Here is a 17,017-nt window from a genome sequence, read left to right on the forward strand (position 1 = left end):
AGCACTGTTAAGATTGGATTTCAAAGATTTTCAGATTCTGAGGCACGCTAGGGATGAGTAGTAAAGTACACCTGTCATCCAAGATTAGTACGATAGCACCTAATTATTAAATATTCCAGAATGAATGCACTACATGAGGATGTCAGCTAGGCATTCCGGGATGAATGCAAAGGTAAAATTAGATAAGTGGTATGGTGCTACATAAACAAAACAAAAAAAAAAAGTGGTGCAGCTATATCACCCATGACTCAAAAAAAAAGCTCACACGAATACATATAAATGCAAAAATACAAAAAAGTGAAAACGTACACAATATGAAACAGTGAATAATATAGTAACCCTTTATTCTTATGGGTAATTCAAGTGTTCGTCTGGAAATACACTATGTGGAGATGTGAGATAGGCACCCCGGGATGTATACACTACGTGGGGATGTGAGATAGGCACTCCGGGATGTATACACTATGTGGGGATGTGAAATAGGCACTCTAGGATGAATGCACTACATGGGGATGTGAGATAGGCACTCTGGGATGAATACACTACGTGGGGATGTGAGATAGGAACTCCGGGATGTATACACTATGTGGGGATGTAAGATAGGCACTCTGGGATGAATACACTACGTGGGGATGTAAGATAGGCACTCCGGGATGAATACACTACGTGGGGATGTAAGATAGGCACTCCGGGATGAATACACTACGTGGGGATGTGAGATAGGAACTCCGGGATGTATACACTATGTGGGGATGTGAGATAGGCACTCCGGGATGTATACACTATGTGGGGATGTGAGATAGGCACTCCTGGATGAATGCACCATGTTGGGATGTGAGATAGGCACTCTGGGATGAATGCACTACGTGAGGATGTGAGATAGGCATTCCAGGATGTATACACTATGTGGGGATGTGAGATAGGCACTCCTGGATGAATGCACCACGTTGGGATGTGAGATAGGCACTCTGGGATGAATGCACTACGTGAGGATGTGAGATAGGCATTCCAGGATGTATACACTATGTGGGGATGTGAGATGGGATCTCCAGAATGTATACACTATGTGGGGATGTGAGATAGGCACTCCGGGATGTATACACTATGTGGGGATGTGAGATAGGCACTCCGGGATGTATACACTATGTGGGGATGTGAGATAGGCACTCCGGGATGTATACACTATGTGGGGATGTGAGATAGGCACTCTGAGATGTATACACTATGTGGAGATGTGAGATAGGCACTCCGGGATGTATACACTATGTGGGGATGTGAGATAGGCACTCCGGGATGTATACACTATGTGGGGATGTGAGATAGGCACTCCGGGATGTATACACTATGTGGGGATGTGAGATAGGCACTCTGAGATGTATACACTATGTGGGGATGTGAGATAGGCACTCCTGGATGAATGCACCACGTTGGGATGTGAGATAGGCACTCTGGGATGAATGCACTACGTGAGGATGTGAGATAGGCATTCCAGGATGTATACACTATGTGGGGATGTGAGATAGGATCTCCAGAATGTATACACTATGTGGGGATGTGAGATAGGCACTCTGAGATGTATACACTATGTGGAGATGTGAGATAGGCACTCCGGGATGTATACACTATGTGGGGATGTGAGATAGGCACTCCGGGGTGTATACACTATGTGGGGATGTGAGATAGGCACTCCGGGATGTATACACTATGTGGGGATGTGAGATAGGCACTCCGGGATGTATACACTATGTGGGGATGTGAGATAGGCACTCTGAGATGTATACACTATGTGGGGATGTGAGATAGGCACTCTGAGATGTATACACTATGTGGAGATGTGAGATAGGCACTCCGGGATGTATACACTATGTGGGGATGTGAGATAGGCACTCCGGGATGTATACACTATGTGGGGATGTGAGATAGGCACTCCGGGATGTATACACTATGTGGGGATGTGAGATAGGCACTCCGGGATGTATACACTATGTGGGGATGTGAGATAGGCACTCTGAGATGTATACACTATGTGGGGATGTGAGATAGGCACTCTGAGATCTATACACTATGTGGAGATGTGAGATAGGCACTCCGGGATGTATACACTATGTGGGGATGTGAGATAGGAACTCCGGGATGTATACACTATGTGGGGATGTAAGATAGGCACTCTGGGATGAATACACTACGTGGGGATGTGAGATAGGAACTCCGGGATGTATACACTATGTGAGGATGTGAGATAGGCACTCCGGGATGTATACACTATGTGAGGATGTGAGATAGGCACTCCGGGATGTATACACTGTGTGAGGATGTGAGATAGGCACTCCGGGATGTATACACTATGTGAGATAGGCACTCCAGGATTTATACACTATGTGAGGATGTGAGATAGGCACTCCGGGATGTATACACTATGTGGGGATGTGAGATAGGAACTTTGGGATGTATTCACTATGTGAGGATGTGAGATAGCCACTCCGGGATGAATGCACTACGTTGAGATGTGAGTTAAACATTCCAGAATATTATTATGCACTTAATGTGAAACTAAGGTGAATTTCAAAACCAAAATAAAAACAAGGAGAAAGACAGGGACAAAAAATTATTCACTTAATAGAAAAACCTACAAAGTGACAGAGGTTCTTTAACACTAATAGTATCCGGTCCAAGCATACCAAATACAGCTGCAGTATCCACTTATGACCTAGATGATCCAAGTGTCAAGGTCATCTTCAACATGAAGGGGATCCTTAGTCAACGTTGAGTATAAGCCTACGGTTCCTTTATGCCCATTTTTCAATTGTCCAGCCTCTTCCAATCTGTGGCCCCTTCTGCACTAGCTCAGATCTATTCCACACACTTCCCCTTGGAAGTCCTAACTCACTACCTTTAAACAGAAAATGTTTCCACTCCATGTCAGCAAGCTTTCCTATGCATCACCCCATATTCTGATCTGCTTTCATCTCAGTCATATTCGATCCATCCCAACACCCCTTCTTCGTATGAAGTCTCCCCTTTCTTCGTAACAGAACCCACTCCCCTCATATTAGGTGCAACCCTAAATCCATTCCTTACCAGCTCTGCATTGACCTGGCACTCAAGCACCCTTTGCTCCTAACTCTTACTTGCCCCTACCTACCTTTTAGCATGCATTCAACATCAGCAGCAGCACGTTTAATGCAAGTTATGCAGTTGTCCTTTTTGCCCTAGTCTAAAGGTGAACATGCCAGAACATAGATAGAAGGTCAGTTAGTTGTGTAAAGAGTGATAACGTGGTTAAGAGTTGTATAGATGGTTTTCCTATTCGTGTAAACTCTGCAACATTATTCATTTTCTATAATGGTATGGTTGGAATTCAAGGTTTGTGTATTTTTTTTTTTTTTAATGATCAGCTCAGTAAGGTGTTGTACTCCACATGATACACACCTGAGATTTTCAGAACTGAATTCGGACTCCAGAAAGCGAAGAAATTGGTCGCGCCCCACTGGGTCCTTAAGCATTTCGTCCAGTGAGAAGCCCCACCTCTTTACACGCTGTTGGCTTGGCTCTTTGCTAAAAGGAATAAAATAAATAAATAAGATTGTTTAATGACCAATGCATATAACCAAAAGGCATACGTCATAAAAGGCAGAATGTAGCCTACAGTGGGTTTGTCAGAAATCGCAAGATTTGACCCATAATAAGCATATACCTATTCTGCTTAAACAAAATCCAGTATTAAATTATACATTTTATTTTGGCTCCTGTGGTTTATATTTATTTAGACTTCAAAGCCTAATCTGCAGTTATTCAAGGACAGCAGTGACTTAAACTGACAACAATACCACGTCAGGCCGTGGCTGAGGGTTACGGGCAGGAAATTTAGCTATGCGTTCAGATAATGCAATCCAGGAATCCGTACAAAGCAAAACAATAATGGAAAATCATATTCTGCTATAAAATTGAGAAGCAGTATAATCGTAAGTAGGATTAAACCAATGCAAAAAATTGAACTACAGGTAATTTATCAACATCTGGTTATAACCCACATCCGCTCCCATCCTTTATTCGTAGTAGAATTCACCAAAAGGTCAGTGTAACAGCTGGACCATTGTGGCATAATGTGAGCGATTTCATTTACTTTTACATCAAAACGAAATATTGCTGCAGTCGGCCCAGCCAGCACACAGACACGATTGATGCAAAGGCAATGAGTCTGGCTGGTCTTAAAAATAAAGTGCAGTCATTACTACTCTTTTACAATCACATACGTTATCCTTATAGGCTATATTAGTGAGAAAACCAGATTAGATTCCCATCAAATTGGAAATGGATCCTAAAAACTACCAGCGTTCATAGAACCAGACAAAATAATGCTACTATGTTCGTCTAGACACTACTACAGAACGACAGCGGAGAGATTCCACAAATGTAATTTGAAAAAGAAAAACAACAATGTGTCAAAAAATGTTTGCTGTGCAACTACTGACTTGGAAAGCAAAGAATTGGATAAGAAAACTACAAAGGGACACTCCGCTGCCAAAATACAAAAAAAGAAAAACACACAAAAGATAAAAATCACTGATATGCCCCAAAATAAATCATGTGTGCATTTTATTATTCCTTTTTTTCCATTGGGTATATCTAAAACAGCGTAAAAAAAACTGCAGATCTACGGTCTGAAGCTTTGCAAGCCCCCCCCCTTTTTCCCCAGTGTAGACTTTCTGTGGCTGTCCAATTACAGATTTCCCAAAGCAGCTCAACGAGAAGTCTTTGCAAGATACATGCTCTGAGCAATTGGCTGCCTCTTCGGTTTAGCTCCACTGAGCTAAACAAACCAGGAAGTAACAGGACCAACTGTCTTCTTGAAAGCCAGATAGGTGCAATAAGGTTACATTTTAAAAAGTTTCAATTTCTATTTAAAATGAAAACATACAAAGCATTAGTAATTTATGGGTCCAGAGTGTCTCAATAATGTGGACATGGTACGTGTTAAGACAGGACTGTGACTCGTCAGGGGTTAGGACAAACAGACGGATCCAGCTAAAATAGTGGGGGCAATAAATGTCTGTGTTAAGAGTCTCATACTGTACCTTACTTCTGAATCCCAGAAAGTCGCGTCATCACTTATCCATGGATTGGACGGATCAGCTGGGCTAAGAAAAGGATCATAGTCCGTATACTGTTCCGAATAGGCAATAAAGCTGGGAAAGCAGATAAATATGTCATTTGTGGTTACTTTGCAGTGCTAAATTACTAGTTTGAGTGCTGGAGTGAGTTAACAATATATATTTGCATACAGCAGCCATCCGGTCTGCAGGCGCTGAATAAAACCATACATAAATCTTATTGTACAATTTCAACACACATGGAATTTACGCAATGGTCTAGAAGCATGATCAAAATAAATAAATAAATATATATATAAGTAAGAAGCTTATCTGAACTATAACTTCTCACATACATGCAAAATCATTATTATACTCATGAGGTTCCACTGAGTAACTATGAACTATTAATTTAAATAGTGTCTCACTAATTGATTCTGGATGTCACAAAAACCCTTCATCCCCTTAACTGAGAGACAAAAGAAACTTACAAGCAAATACAAGGGAATTAACAATAGAATAGGCCAACAATAGAAATAGAATGTGACGGCAGATAAGAACCAGTCGGCCCATCTGGTCTGCCCAATTTTCTAAATATTTTCATTAGTCCCTGGCCTTATCTAATAGTTAGGATAGCCTTATGCCTATCCCACGCATGCTTAAACTCCTTCACTGTGTTAACCTCTACCACTTCAGCTGGAAGGCATTCTGCTAGCATTTCCTGCTACTCTATTACACTGTCTGCCTACCTTTATGTCATCTGAAATAATTACCCCTAAATCCCTTTCTTCTGTACTCTGCCTTTGGGTTTTCACGTCCAAGATGCATTATCTTGCACTTATCCACATTAAATGTCAGCTGCCACAACTCTTTACCTAAATCATTTGCCATTTGGCTTATCCCTCCTGAAATATCAACCCTGTTACATATCTTAGTGTCGTCAGCAAAAAGACATACCTTACCATCCAGACCTTCTACAATATCACTAATAAAAATATTAAAGAGAATGGATCCAAGTACAGGTCTCTGAGGTTCCCCACTGGTGACAAGACCATGCTTCGAATATACTCCATTGACTACAACCCTCTGTTGCCTGTCACTCAGCCACTGCCTTATCCATTCAACAGATAGATAGCTTAGATATTCATCTGTCGGCTGTTAGACAAATTGTCTATAATTTGGAATACAGTGCTGTGGCTACTCTCCCTAGAAGTGGCCATCCAGCCAAGATGACTCAAAGGTCACACCACACTGTATCGGAAAGCTAAAGATTGAATGAATCACTGGAACTGGTTAACATCTCTGTTCATGAGTTTACTATATGGAAAGCATTGAACAGGGATGGTGGTCATGGCAGGACATCATAAAGAAAGATCCTGCTTAACAAAGCTTCTGGGAAAATGTTTTGTGGACAGATTAAACAAAAGTTGAGTTGTTTGTGAAGAACAAACAGCACTCTGTATAGTGTAAAAATTTCACCACATACCAACTTGAAAAAAATCATCCCAACAGTTAAGTATAGTGGAGGTAACATCATAATTTTGGGGCTGCTTTGGGGCCTGGACCACTTGACGTCATCGAGGGGAAAATGAATTCCCATGTTTATGAAGATATCCTACAAGGGTAATGTAAGGGTAGCTGTGCACCAGCTGAAGCTCAGTAGAAGTTATCGAATGCAGGAGGTCAATGATTTTAAACATCAAAGCAAATCCACTACAGAGTGGCTTAAAAAAGAAAATATGTGCTTTTTAGTGGCCCAGTCAAAACCTCGGGACTTAACCCCATAGAGATGCTGTTGAATGACCTCAAGAGAGTTTTTCATACAAGACATCCTATCCCATAACACTACGACTAAGCTGAATCAATTCTGTAAGAAAGAGTGGTGCAAAATTCCTCCTGAACGTGGTAGACGGGATGTGTTCAATAAAGACATGAAAGATTATAATTGTTTGTGTGTTGTTACCTTAAGCACATTGTGCTTGTGTATACTTGTGACTTTGATAAAGATGAGATGACATTTTATAACCAATTCAGGCAAAAAACTAATTCCAAAGGGTCCACATATTTTTTTCTCGCCATTGTACACTTCAGTATCACGTGCATGGGTTCTCTTTACTCAAGTCATTATTACTTCTTTCAGTGGTCCAAAATGTCTAAAACTTCTGTGTAACAAACTTTGTATAAATGCGACAACTTCAGACAAAGCACCTCTATTCACTCACGTCATTCTCGCACCTCTCAGTCCTCTGCTGAGGACTTTAATTCCATCAACAACACTACATTTTCTCTGTACATATTCAGTAACGCTTCATATAGTCGATATTGCAAAGTCTGCAACAATATTCAATGCAGAGTTTTGATGCAAAGTAAGACATCTTCAAAATTTTAAACTCCTCTTTATGATGCGCACAAACGTATAAACTTGAAATCATGACATAAAATCTACTTAGTCACAACACTAAACCTTTTATTTCATAGCATGTTGTGGCATGCAGTCATTGCAGGGTGGCAGTACTTGCAATAAAAGGGTTACAATGACGTCTACGTAGCGTAAAGAATGGTTGTGTATTGAACGACTCACCTGTCGGCTACTTTAGACATTTTTAAACAATGTCTGTCTAATTGTACATGCAGGAAGTGAATCTGAAAAGAAAAAACATATAGTATTGTACATAATTCTACAACTGTGCAGAGAAATGAATGCTTAAGAGAATAAATGTTATTAAAGTTCCACCAAAAAGTTAATGAAACGTACATTTTTTTTAGATGCATTCACTTCTCCAAGCATATGTCATCTGTGTCATCTAACTAATTATGTGAACGCAATACAAAAAAATAATAAATAAAATAGTAAGGACAAATTCTGATACAATGCATGATAGTGAAGTACTTGTCATACCCTAGGAGTGGATTATAAGGGGTCAGAAATGTTTCACTCTTACTATAATTTTTTTTTGCTTTTATTGTTGCAGTGCATTAACTTGGCTCTCCCCGAGTTCAAAAGGGAAATCCAGATGTGGAGCCTGTGCTCACCGTGCCATCATCTACACCTCTCTGACGAGGTCCAAAGAAGGCCAAAACGATCGTCTAGGGTTGCTGTATCTCTTGTGCAGAGAGAACTTGCCGGCATTTTGGTTCTAGACTGCACTTATGGGTGGGCTCAGTCTGACATGACTTGGAACAAGTTCTCTCTGTAATGGCACAAGGGAGCAAAATCTATTATGAGACCTGAGCGGGATTTACCAAAGGGCAAGTTACGGAGTTCCTCTAAGCTTTTGTCCGTTCTCAGAGTTCTTATATTCTCAGTTTTTGTTGCATTGCTTCCATAAAAGACTGTTTGAGCTGGGCCCTCAATTACCTCTTCTTTTCCATTAACATTTGTAATAGTCTGTTGTATCCCCACATTAGCATTGTAAAGCACTATGGAATATGGTGGATTCTTATATTTATGCCAATAATCATACTATAAAATAGAATGCATTAAGACGACATTTAGTCAAGAAGTAAGTGTATCTAAAAATATGAATAAGGCCATTGACCTTCATGAGGAACTTTAATCAAATGTATTCTTGTAATCACACTCGAAACATTACACAGGTAAGTAATGCAAAGAGGGAAATATAATTATGTTGTGGATTGATGGCAGACAAAATTAATTAATATGATGTACATTTACAGAAAATGCTATATATATATATATATATATATATATATATATATATATTGTATCATTTGTATATCAATCCTTTCTATGAAGTCGGAATATTTAAACAGATTTTAATTATAGGATATATTGCATGTGATCGTGTGATATGTTAAAAAAAAAAAAAAAAAAAAAAAAAAAAAGGGCAACAAAGATGATACTTTCCTTTGGTACATATATGTTCTTCAATACATTATTGTGATGACTGATGTACATGGTCTTATGTTTTGCTTTGCACACCCCCTTCCCAGAACTTCCATTTTTATCTCTCTTTTATTTGAAAAATAATTGATGATATAATATTATTATTTTCCGCAAAATGTTCGGCAGTGACAGTTTTACGGCAGACACACTGGAGAAATACGCATTACACATCCAACAGCATAGTAGAGAATTTTTCTTTCCAAAGCATTAAGCACTAACCTGTTTTTTTAAGTCATCTTTCGTGGTTTTTCTAATAACATGAGACGCCATGTGCACTGGACTTTGTGATTGAGAATCCTCTGATACCCCGTATACTGACTGTATAAAACACGAAAAAAGATAGAAAAGAAATAGGAGTTGCCTATTTAATCACACTGTTAAAGCAGTAGTCGCATGATTTAATAAAAGATATTTTACAATTAAGCCAATTGTAAACCATAGGGCGACATAGTTGGCACCTTCTTTGAAGGAAAGTAATGGTTTCTGAGAGTCTTAATGCTTGTGGTTCCATAAGTCAATCAATGCCTATTTTATTTCCACAGTTCATCAGACAAGCTCCTGGAATTCCACTGTACGATGAAATACCAGGTATAACATAAACAGTTAAACGGAACGTCTACCATGCCTAAATGACATCTTGATTAGTCTAAAATCTTTTACCTAATTAAAAAATCTCAAGAGATTTAATAAGCAACACAAGCGTTGAGCAGTTTTATGGTGCTATGTAATGATGCAAAAACATTTGTGATGTTACAGTCAATTTGGTAGATCTTTAAATTGTGGATTTTAACATAATTCACAGTTTAATCACATTTATTACTATGCTGGATGGTCCAAAAAGAGGCATGCGATATTTGGTAAACTTTTTTTTTATTATTATTATTTATTTTTGAAGCGCATTGTCAGATACATGTTGGTTATAAGACATTTGACAGGTTACATGAGGTGATGCAGTGACAAAAAGGATTTGTTGCGTTTATTTTTTCGTTTAAAAACATAAGAAACATAAGAAATAAACAGGCTTATCAAAAAAGTCAACATGGCATCTAAACACGAGAGTCAAAGCAAGTTAGCATAGAGTTAGCTCTAAGATAAGCTCAGTTATGCATACGTAGCAGATTTAGTCAGGATTAACTTTGCAGGCTAAGGGAGCTATGACTGACTGATGTATTATTAGTAGAATCTTGCAAATATTAACATGCTTAACTAGGAGAGATTTGATGCAGATTAAGTCACTACTGCCCGGTCACACCACCATCCAAGACCATACGTGGAGAAGAGGTCAAAGATGGGGAACTCTGCTACACTTAGCAAAACTAAGGCTTGCAGAACATGAAAAAAAAAAAAACTAAATAAAATGCAGGATAGCTTCCATTATATGTGTAAATTGCACTCAGTATATGCTAAAGGCAGGTCCTGGAATTAATGCTGGAGGGGGAGTGTTCTAAAGAGGTATACTATGATGGCTAGCCTTGTAGATCATGCCTTTAAGGGGGATATTCAGCCTATGCCCTGGCTTGGCTTACATCTTCCAATGGTGTACAGTTCACGAAGATGAGTGGCACCGCTGGGGCAAAGCAAGGCATCCCTCCCGCTGGCCCAGGCCTGCGTTGGAGCCGGCACCATGATGCCACGGACTTGGGCCCTCTTGGAGGCCAAGTTCTTCCCATCCGGGATAATGCAGGAGGCTTGGTACGATGTGTTCTTCTGCCTGCATGGACTGTGCTTAGGGGTCAATCCCCAGGTGGCCCTAGGTCCAGGAAGGCGTGGAGTGGGGTATGCAGTTGGCTTCGGTTCATCTGTGAGGGCCTTCTCAGGTCTCACCTCGCGATGCTGTTTTGCATCTGCCAGGGGCACAACATCAGATGTTGCTGGCTTTGCCCTCTCCTCCAAGGCAGCCCAAAAGCGGTTGAAGATCGCCTCCAGACGGTCTGAGAGAGTGCCGCATATTCCATGTGACTCAGGTTGGTATGGTTCCTGTCCTCGCGTCCGCGAGTGTCACTTAATTGCCCCAGTCAGTGCTCAGGGTAACCCTGACACCACTTGGTGTGCTCCAGAGTTGAGTTCTGCTTGTTTTTATTGAATTTACACGAATTAGAGCATATATGCGAGGAGCCCTTGTCCCATGCGTCTGCTCAGCTAGACTGTCAGGCCCCGCCCCCTAGTTCAGAGTTTTTAATGACACATATAGGTGCCCAAATTAATGTACAGAGGTATTTCATTTATTCTCAGTAAAATTAAGCTGGTTAAAGTGTTGCCACAGCAACACACACCTGTATAAATCATGGTAGCAACTTGAAATTCCTGAATGTGAATGAGAACTTAAGTTCAGCATCTACTACGACTGTTAATTTTAAATACAGCAGTTGTCCATTTTTACCTATTTCTCTTCAGAAACAGAAATTTAAAATATAGCAATCTTTCTCTATGCAATATTTTCTTAACTCCCCTAAAGGAACACTCCAAGCGCTGTAGTGGTTATGGTGCGTGCTATGTTACTCTTAGGGCAAATTCCATTATATCATGACTGCCATTTCATTTACCTAAGGTATAATACGTATACATTATTGTACACTGAGAATAACCATAACATTTTATATATATTAATTTCAAGATAGGTTTACCTTTCCATATCAATCAATCCACAGGAGTAAAATGGTATATATTATATAATATTAGCCTAATTGGCCTGCATTGATTTCCAATCCGTTAGGAAGATAATATTTTGACTGAAAAATCTATATTTTCTGTAAATTGCTTCAAAGCTCTCTGAAGCATAAGCAAAATAGCTATAATTACTGTGAGCACTCAAATTTTAAAAAGGTAACCTACAAAATAGGATATCAGTGGCTGAGAGACAATATGGAAATAGTACAGCTTCCAAAAGCAAAATTCCAATAACGATAACTACGAATATATAATAACAATAATCAGGAATGCTCCAAGGAGCTCCCTGCCTCTGTCTCACTTCATGATATGCATTATAGCTGCAAAAACATGCAGATGTGATGATCGCCCACAACTCTATCCTTCCTCCCTCCCACTGACCCGTTAAAAGCGTATTCTATATAGTGTTAACACTGTGCTCCTAATGGACTTACAGAGACTCTCATAGGTTTCAATGAGAGTGACTGTCCCACAGCTTCTTTACACACGCATGAAAAGAGAAAACAAAGTATATAAATGAAAATAAATGAGCATACTGGCATGCTGAATGGATTCATTCATTTCTGGTTCTGAATGAAATTTTTTGCCACACCTTATCTACATATCTCGTAATTAAACAACGGCAACACAACCAGAGGGAAAAGAAATACCCTGATTTATAACATATGATGAATATCCTATTGTTTTTTTTTTTATGCACTACCTCTGTAATTCAAAGAATGGAGTGCCCTTTAACTTGTAACGTGGGGTTCCATCATCATGGTGACCTCATAAGTACTCCGTTGGTTTAGGGTTAGAACTAGAGGTAACAGGAATGTATTTTCCCTAAAAGTGTGAGCTAAGCAGGGTCAGTTACCATAGATCAATTTTTGTTTCTCAACAATTCTTACTAACTTTCAGTTCAACGGCTTTATATATCTATTATAGTTTTCTTTCCCTGTATTCCATTTGCTTTTAATACCTCGAATCCTACTGCATTCAGATACCTTTCTATTATTTCAATCTCCCAGGATTCAACTCGTTTTTAAATCCCCATGTAATTGTGCTTCACACAGGTTTCGCAAGGCCAATGGCCTGCAGGGGGCAACAAAGTTCTAAACATGAGTGGGGAGTTGATGAATTAAACCCGTCTCCGAGCCTTTGAACACAGCAGTCTGAAATCATACACAGGCCAAAAATTTTTTAAATTATAGTTTTCTACAATTTCGATCTATCTGTCTTTAATGTATTGTGGTAGATCTTTGGAACATGCAGTTTTGTGCTCCAAACTATCAGACTAGTGTAGACGTGTAACCAATACATGCAATCATGCTTATGCGGTCACAACACTTTATTTTTGCTATTTTTTTGTACACTATTCCAAAAGATAACAGCAGAGCTCCCAGCCCCAAAAGAAGTAGGACGGATGGAGCACATTTAGCACTGTTGCCGATTGCTTGATTTGAAGCCTTTCTTGAAGTCTTGATAATTGAGCAGAATTCATGACAGGATACATCACTCAAGAAGTTACAGAAGAATGAAAATTAATTCTATAAGTATTTGGAAAGCTTGACAGCTAATCTCCATAAAATAGTGGAAATCTGCATGGACAGTAAGGACCTCTGGGCTATTGCCCCAATACCCTATTTTTCCCCATTTAAAATGTCAGAATGGTGTTTATCACTTGGTTCACCCAATCTACTAGGTCGGCATACTAGAGATTGGGAATTCTATTCCATTCAATTTCTTACATCCATCTCTTTATCTATCCTCCAGTTTGTTTCTTCTTCTGCCCGTATAATGACGAAACTACAGGTTTGTAATCTTTTTAATAAAAAAGCAATTTTAAATATGGGTATCTTAAAATAGCATCCATAAAGTTTTTCTTGGTTTTTTTTTTTTTTTAATTGTTGGTATTCTTTAATTTTTTTAAATTATGTTTCGATAACAGGTGCTTTAGTTAGTGGATACCTCTCTGAAGAACAAAGCATTCAACAAAATATTTTGCAATATATCGACTCGTATATGAACGTGGCATAGAGAAAGTAAATGGGATGAAGAGTTATATTCTTTATGCACTGCGCTGGACCTACAGATCCCTAGACACCAGTACTCAGCCATCATTTTACTTCCTTCTTCCAGTGTACAAATTTAGAAGCCATAAATGCAGACTCGTTTACTTAAGCAAGATGTGAAACCGAACAATTCATAAACCCCACAGGAGCTCTATGGAAGCAGGAAAAAAGACCTAAAATCGTTCTGCTCTTTAAAATCATCTAGAGAGTGAAGGATAGTTTGTAACATTCTTCCTTCCACAAGGTTCTAGACTATTCTTATTTGGCAATAATCTTTGCTTACCCAAGTTATAGGACCTCACTCAAGGCCTAATTCTAGTAAATTGAAAACTGAAATGCTAATGACACTATAGCAAAGTTGGAGACACTTTTTTACCCCAGCTGTTTTTGACCATAAATTAAACATACACCCTTCCCCACACCCAGCCCCCTCCCGTTTCGAAAGAACCAAGGTCTTAACTACATATACAAAATAAAGTTTAGGAACTTTTGTTGATACTTTTTAAACGGCAAACATACCTTTTTGACTTTTTGAGGGTTCTTCATTCGACGACACTTTCTGATATCCATTTCTGTTGTGTTAACGCAACCAGGCTGAGGAGAAAAACAGAAAACCATGACAAATTACTTGCATATAACGCGAGTAGGACATAAATACTGGTGGCCTGAAGTCTGCTTAAAATGTAATGTCAAAAAAAGTACCCCAAAAATCTGATAAAAAAACCTGAATTGTATAGCTGGTTGAAAAGCGACAACAAACCATGTCTTTAGAATTCTTTTTAGTTTTAGGTTTTTTTTTCCGTAAAGGATTGCAAAGCCAAATAAAAAAAACAAAACATGTAAATGAAAACCACTATGTCCATAGACTTGGTAATCAAATTAGCACATGACCCCTGGTACATTTCTAGAATGTGGGTTAAGGGGCACTATAGTCACTAACTTAATGTAGTTGTTCTGGTATCTATAGCCTTTCCCTGCAGGCTTATGCCAACACTGCCTTTTAAAGTACAGGCTAGTAACACCTTTAGTGGCAGTCATTAAAATGGCCCCTTAGAGGTGCATCCTGTGTCAGTGCTGCATGAAGACATTATGCATGAAGACATTAAACAGTCTCCGTGGAGATTCATTGATTCAATGTATGTCAATGAGGAGATGCTGATTGGCACAGATCAGTGTTTTGCCACACATGTGCAATAGCCTCTCTTTTCAATTTGACAATTTTTATTGTTTTTACAGAATTGACACATAAAAGTATTACAGAACACAGTTAACTGTCATTCATATGTTAGCGGTAGTACACATAACAGAAGTATTTAAAACCGTTATATCAATCATTATCAATCTCTGTAAAGCTAATAAAATGCTAGCAGTGAAATTCACTCACTCCTCCTGTCTCCCTGACTATAGGAATGACATAGCTCATAGAAACTTCCTTTACTGTTTGGAAGCAAGGCATGAGCGGACATATTTTCAGCCATTAAATCACAGCTAAGGGGCTTCTGGTAGAGAAATATGTTCCTCCCTCAGCTAGTAATTATTCATTTTCTACTCTATCCTAGAAGTGAAGTGGTAAATAAATATAAATGTAAGAGGCATGGTAAAAAAGCAGTTTCAGCTGAAATGTTTGGAGTTTATTATGGTTAATTTTCAAAATCACAGACTATAAAGTAAAGTTTAGCAGTCACTTCTAAAAACTGCATAAAATAAGGCTAATGTTATCTTACAGTCAAATGAAAACTAGAGAAAACAATACATAGGGAAACAGCTCAGTCTTCATGCTAGCAGAATTGAAACTGGCCTATACTTTTGAAACTCATTCCTTTTATAGTCATTTGATGAAGTAAAAATTGAACTTTGTAGGGTAAAACTTTTATTGACTGTATTTGAGCAGAGGATGATGCGGAGATTAATGTTCAGATATCTAATCCTGTAAGTTTATCTTCTCTATGTGAGATGGGGGATGCTAATTAAGTTTTAAAGAATTAGGAGTACTAGAATGAATAAATATGTTTGAATACGTACAGATCAAATAGAGCTAAAGGAAGTGACAGGCACACCGGGCTAGCTCTTGCCTGCATTCGGGGCTACATTTACCTATTTTTAAAGCTATTTTGACCTTGAAATGTGACCAGTAAAATGAATCACTAACCTTACGTTAAACTGCTTCTGTTTTTGCTAGTTTGCTATATTTTTTTATATATTTAACATTCGATGCATTATGAGCACCCTCTTATGTTTGAAAATATTATTATGGTGTCACTCTCTCAAAGGATTAAACTCACAGTGCCTTTCTCAAGAGCATCCTCTAAATCCAACGTATCTGTCTCTCCCTTATTTACCAAAAATCTGCAAACATTGTATCCCACCCAAGGTCTCGCAATGGCCTGGACACCATTTAGGTTTCATTGTACTTAACGGTTTAACAGACTTACCACAGGTCGATGGACATCCCAGAACCCTCTTTCTTGACTGTCAAGAATTTTCCTCTCAGTTTTATCTTTTTTTCTGTCAATTCTGTGAAAACATTTTGAAAATATAATATAATTGTGGTGTGCATCCTCATGTAATAGTACATTGTACTAATTTTAAAGAAATTAATTTGGCACCTCTATAAATATTCCAGTACATAAATAATGAATCCATTCAATAGGATTTTGGATACAGAAAGAGATACATATTCAAAACAATAGTTACATTTGAGATGTTCTGAATAATTATTACATTATTTATAATACTGTGAAAAGTGGCAGTGTCTGTTATTTTGTCATAAAATACTTTTTTTTTTTGTGTCGTCTAATGATCAGTTAATATTTTTTTGCCAGATACACAATACAATAACATCAGTAGCTGTATGAATAGGTTATGTACATGAATTCCAATAAGGAAAATACGGCACTGGTGGTACATGTTACAAAGGAAACACATAAAACCATCAATTAGCTTGTTCAAGACATGTATGTAAAAAGTAAAGTTAATAGACAATGGAATTCATACAATCTGCTATACTAGTTTAAGAATTAGAAAAGTGTTACCTTAACCCCTTCAGGACCGGCCTGTTTTTGCGATGTTTGTACGTTAAGGACCAGAGCAGTTTTAACACTTTTGTGGTGTTTGTGTTTAGCTGTAATTTTCCGCTCTCTCATTTACGGTTCCCATACAAGTTATATATTGTTTTTTTCACGACAAGAAGGGCTTTCTTTACATACCAGTATTTATATTATGTCATATATTGTATTTAAAAAAAATAATAAAATATGGTGAAAAATAAAAAAAAAAAACATGTTTTTGGACTTTTACTT

At 38.4% G+C, this 17,017-nt stretch overlaps 1 protein-coding gene across 2 annotated transcripts in view; it reads right to left on the minus strand.

Annotated features, from left to right (window-relative positions):
• RGS6 (regulator of G protein signaling 6) overlaps positions 1–17,017 on the minus strand; it is a 326,615-nt gene that overhangs the window by 43,815 nt on the left and 265,783 nt on the right. For both annotated transcript variants that reach the window (XM_063440378.1, XM_063440379.1), the window contains exons 9-14: positions 16,151–16,232; positions 14,238–14,312; positions 9,217–9,315; positions 7,672–7,733; positions 5,076–5,186; positions 3,430–3,555 (exon numbers count right to left, since the gene is read on the minus strand). In XM_063440378.1, the coding sequence (XP_063296448.1) occupies positions 3,430–3,555; positions 5,076–5,186; positions 7,672–7,733; positions 9,217–9,315; positions 14,238–14,312; positions 16,151–16,232 (555 nt within the window). The remainder of the gene's footprint in view (positions 1–3,429; positions 3,556–5,075; positions 5,187–7,671; positions 7,734–9,216; positions 9,316–14,237; positions 14,313–16,150; positions 16,233–17,017) is intronic.

Source organism: Pelobates fuscus, chromosome 13 (genome assembly GCF_036172605.1).
Source record: "Pelobates fuscus isolate aPelFus1 chromosome 13, aPelFus1.pri, whole genome shotgun sequence".
NCBI lineage: Eukaryota > Metazoa > Chordata > Amphibia > Anura > Pelobatidae > Pelobates > Pelobates fuscus.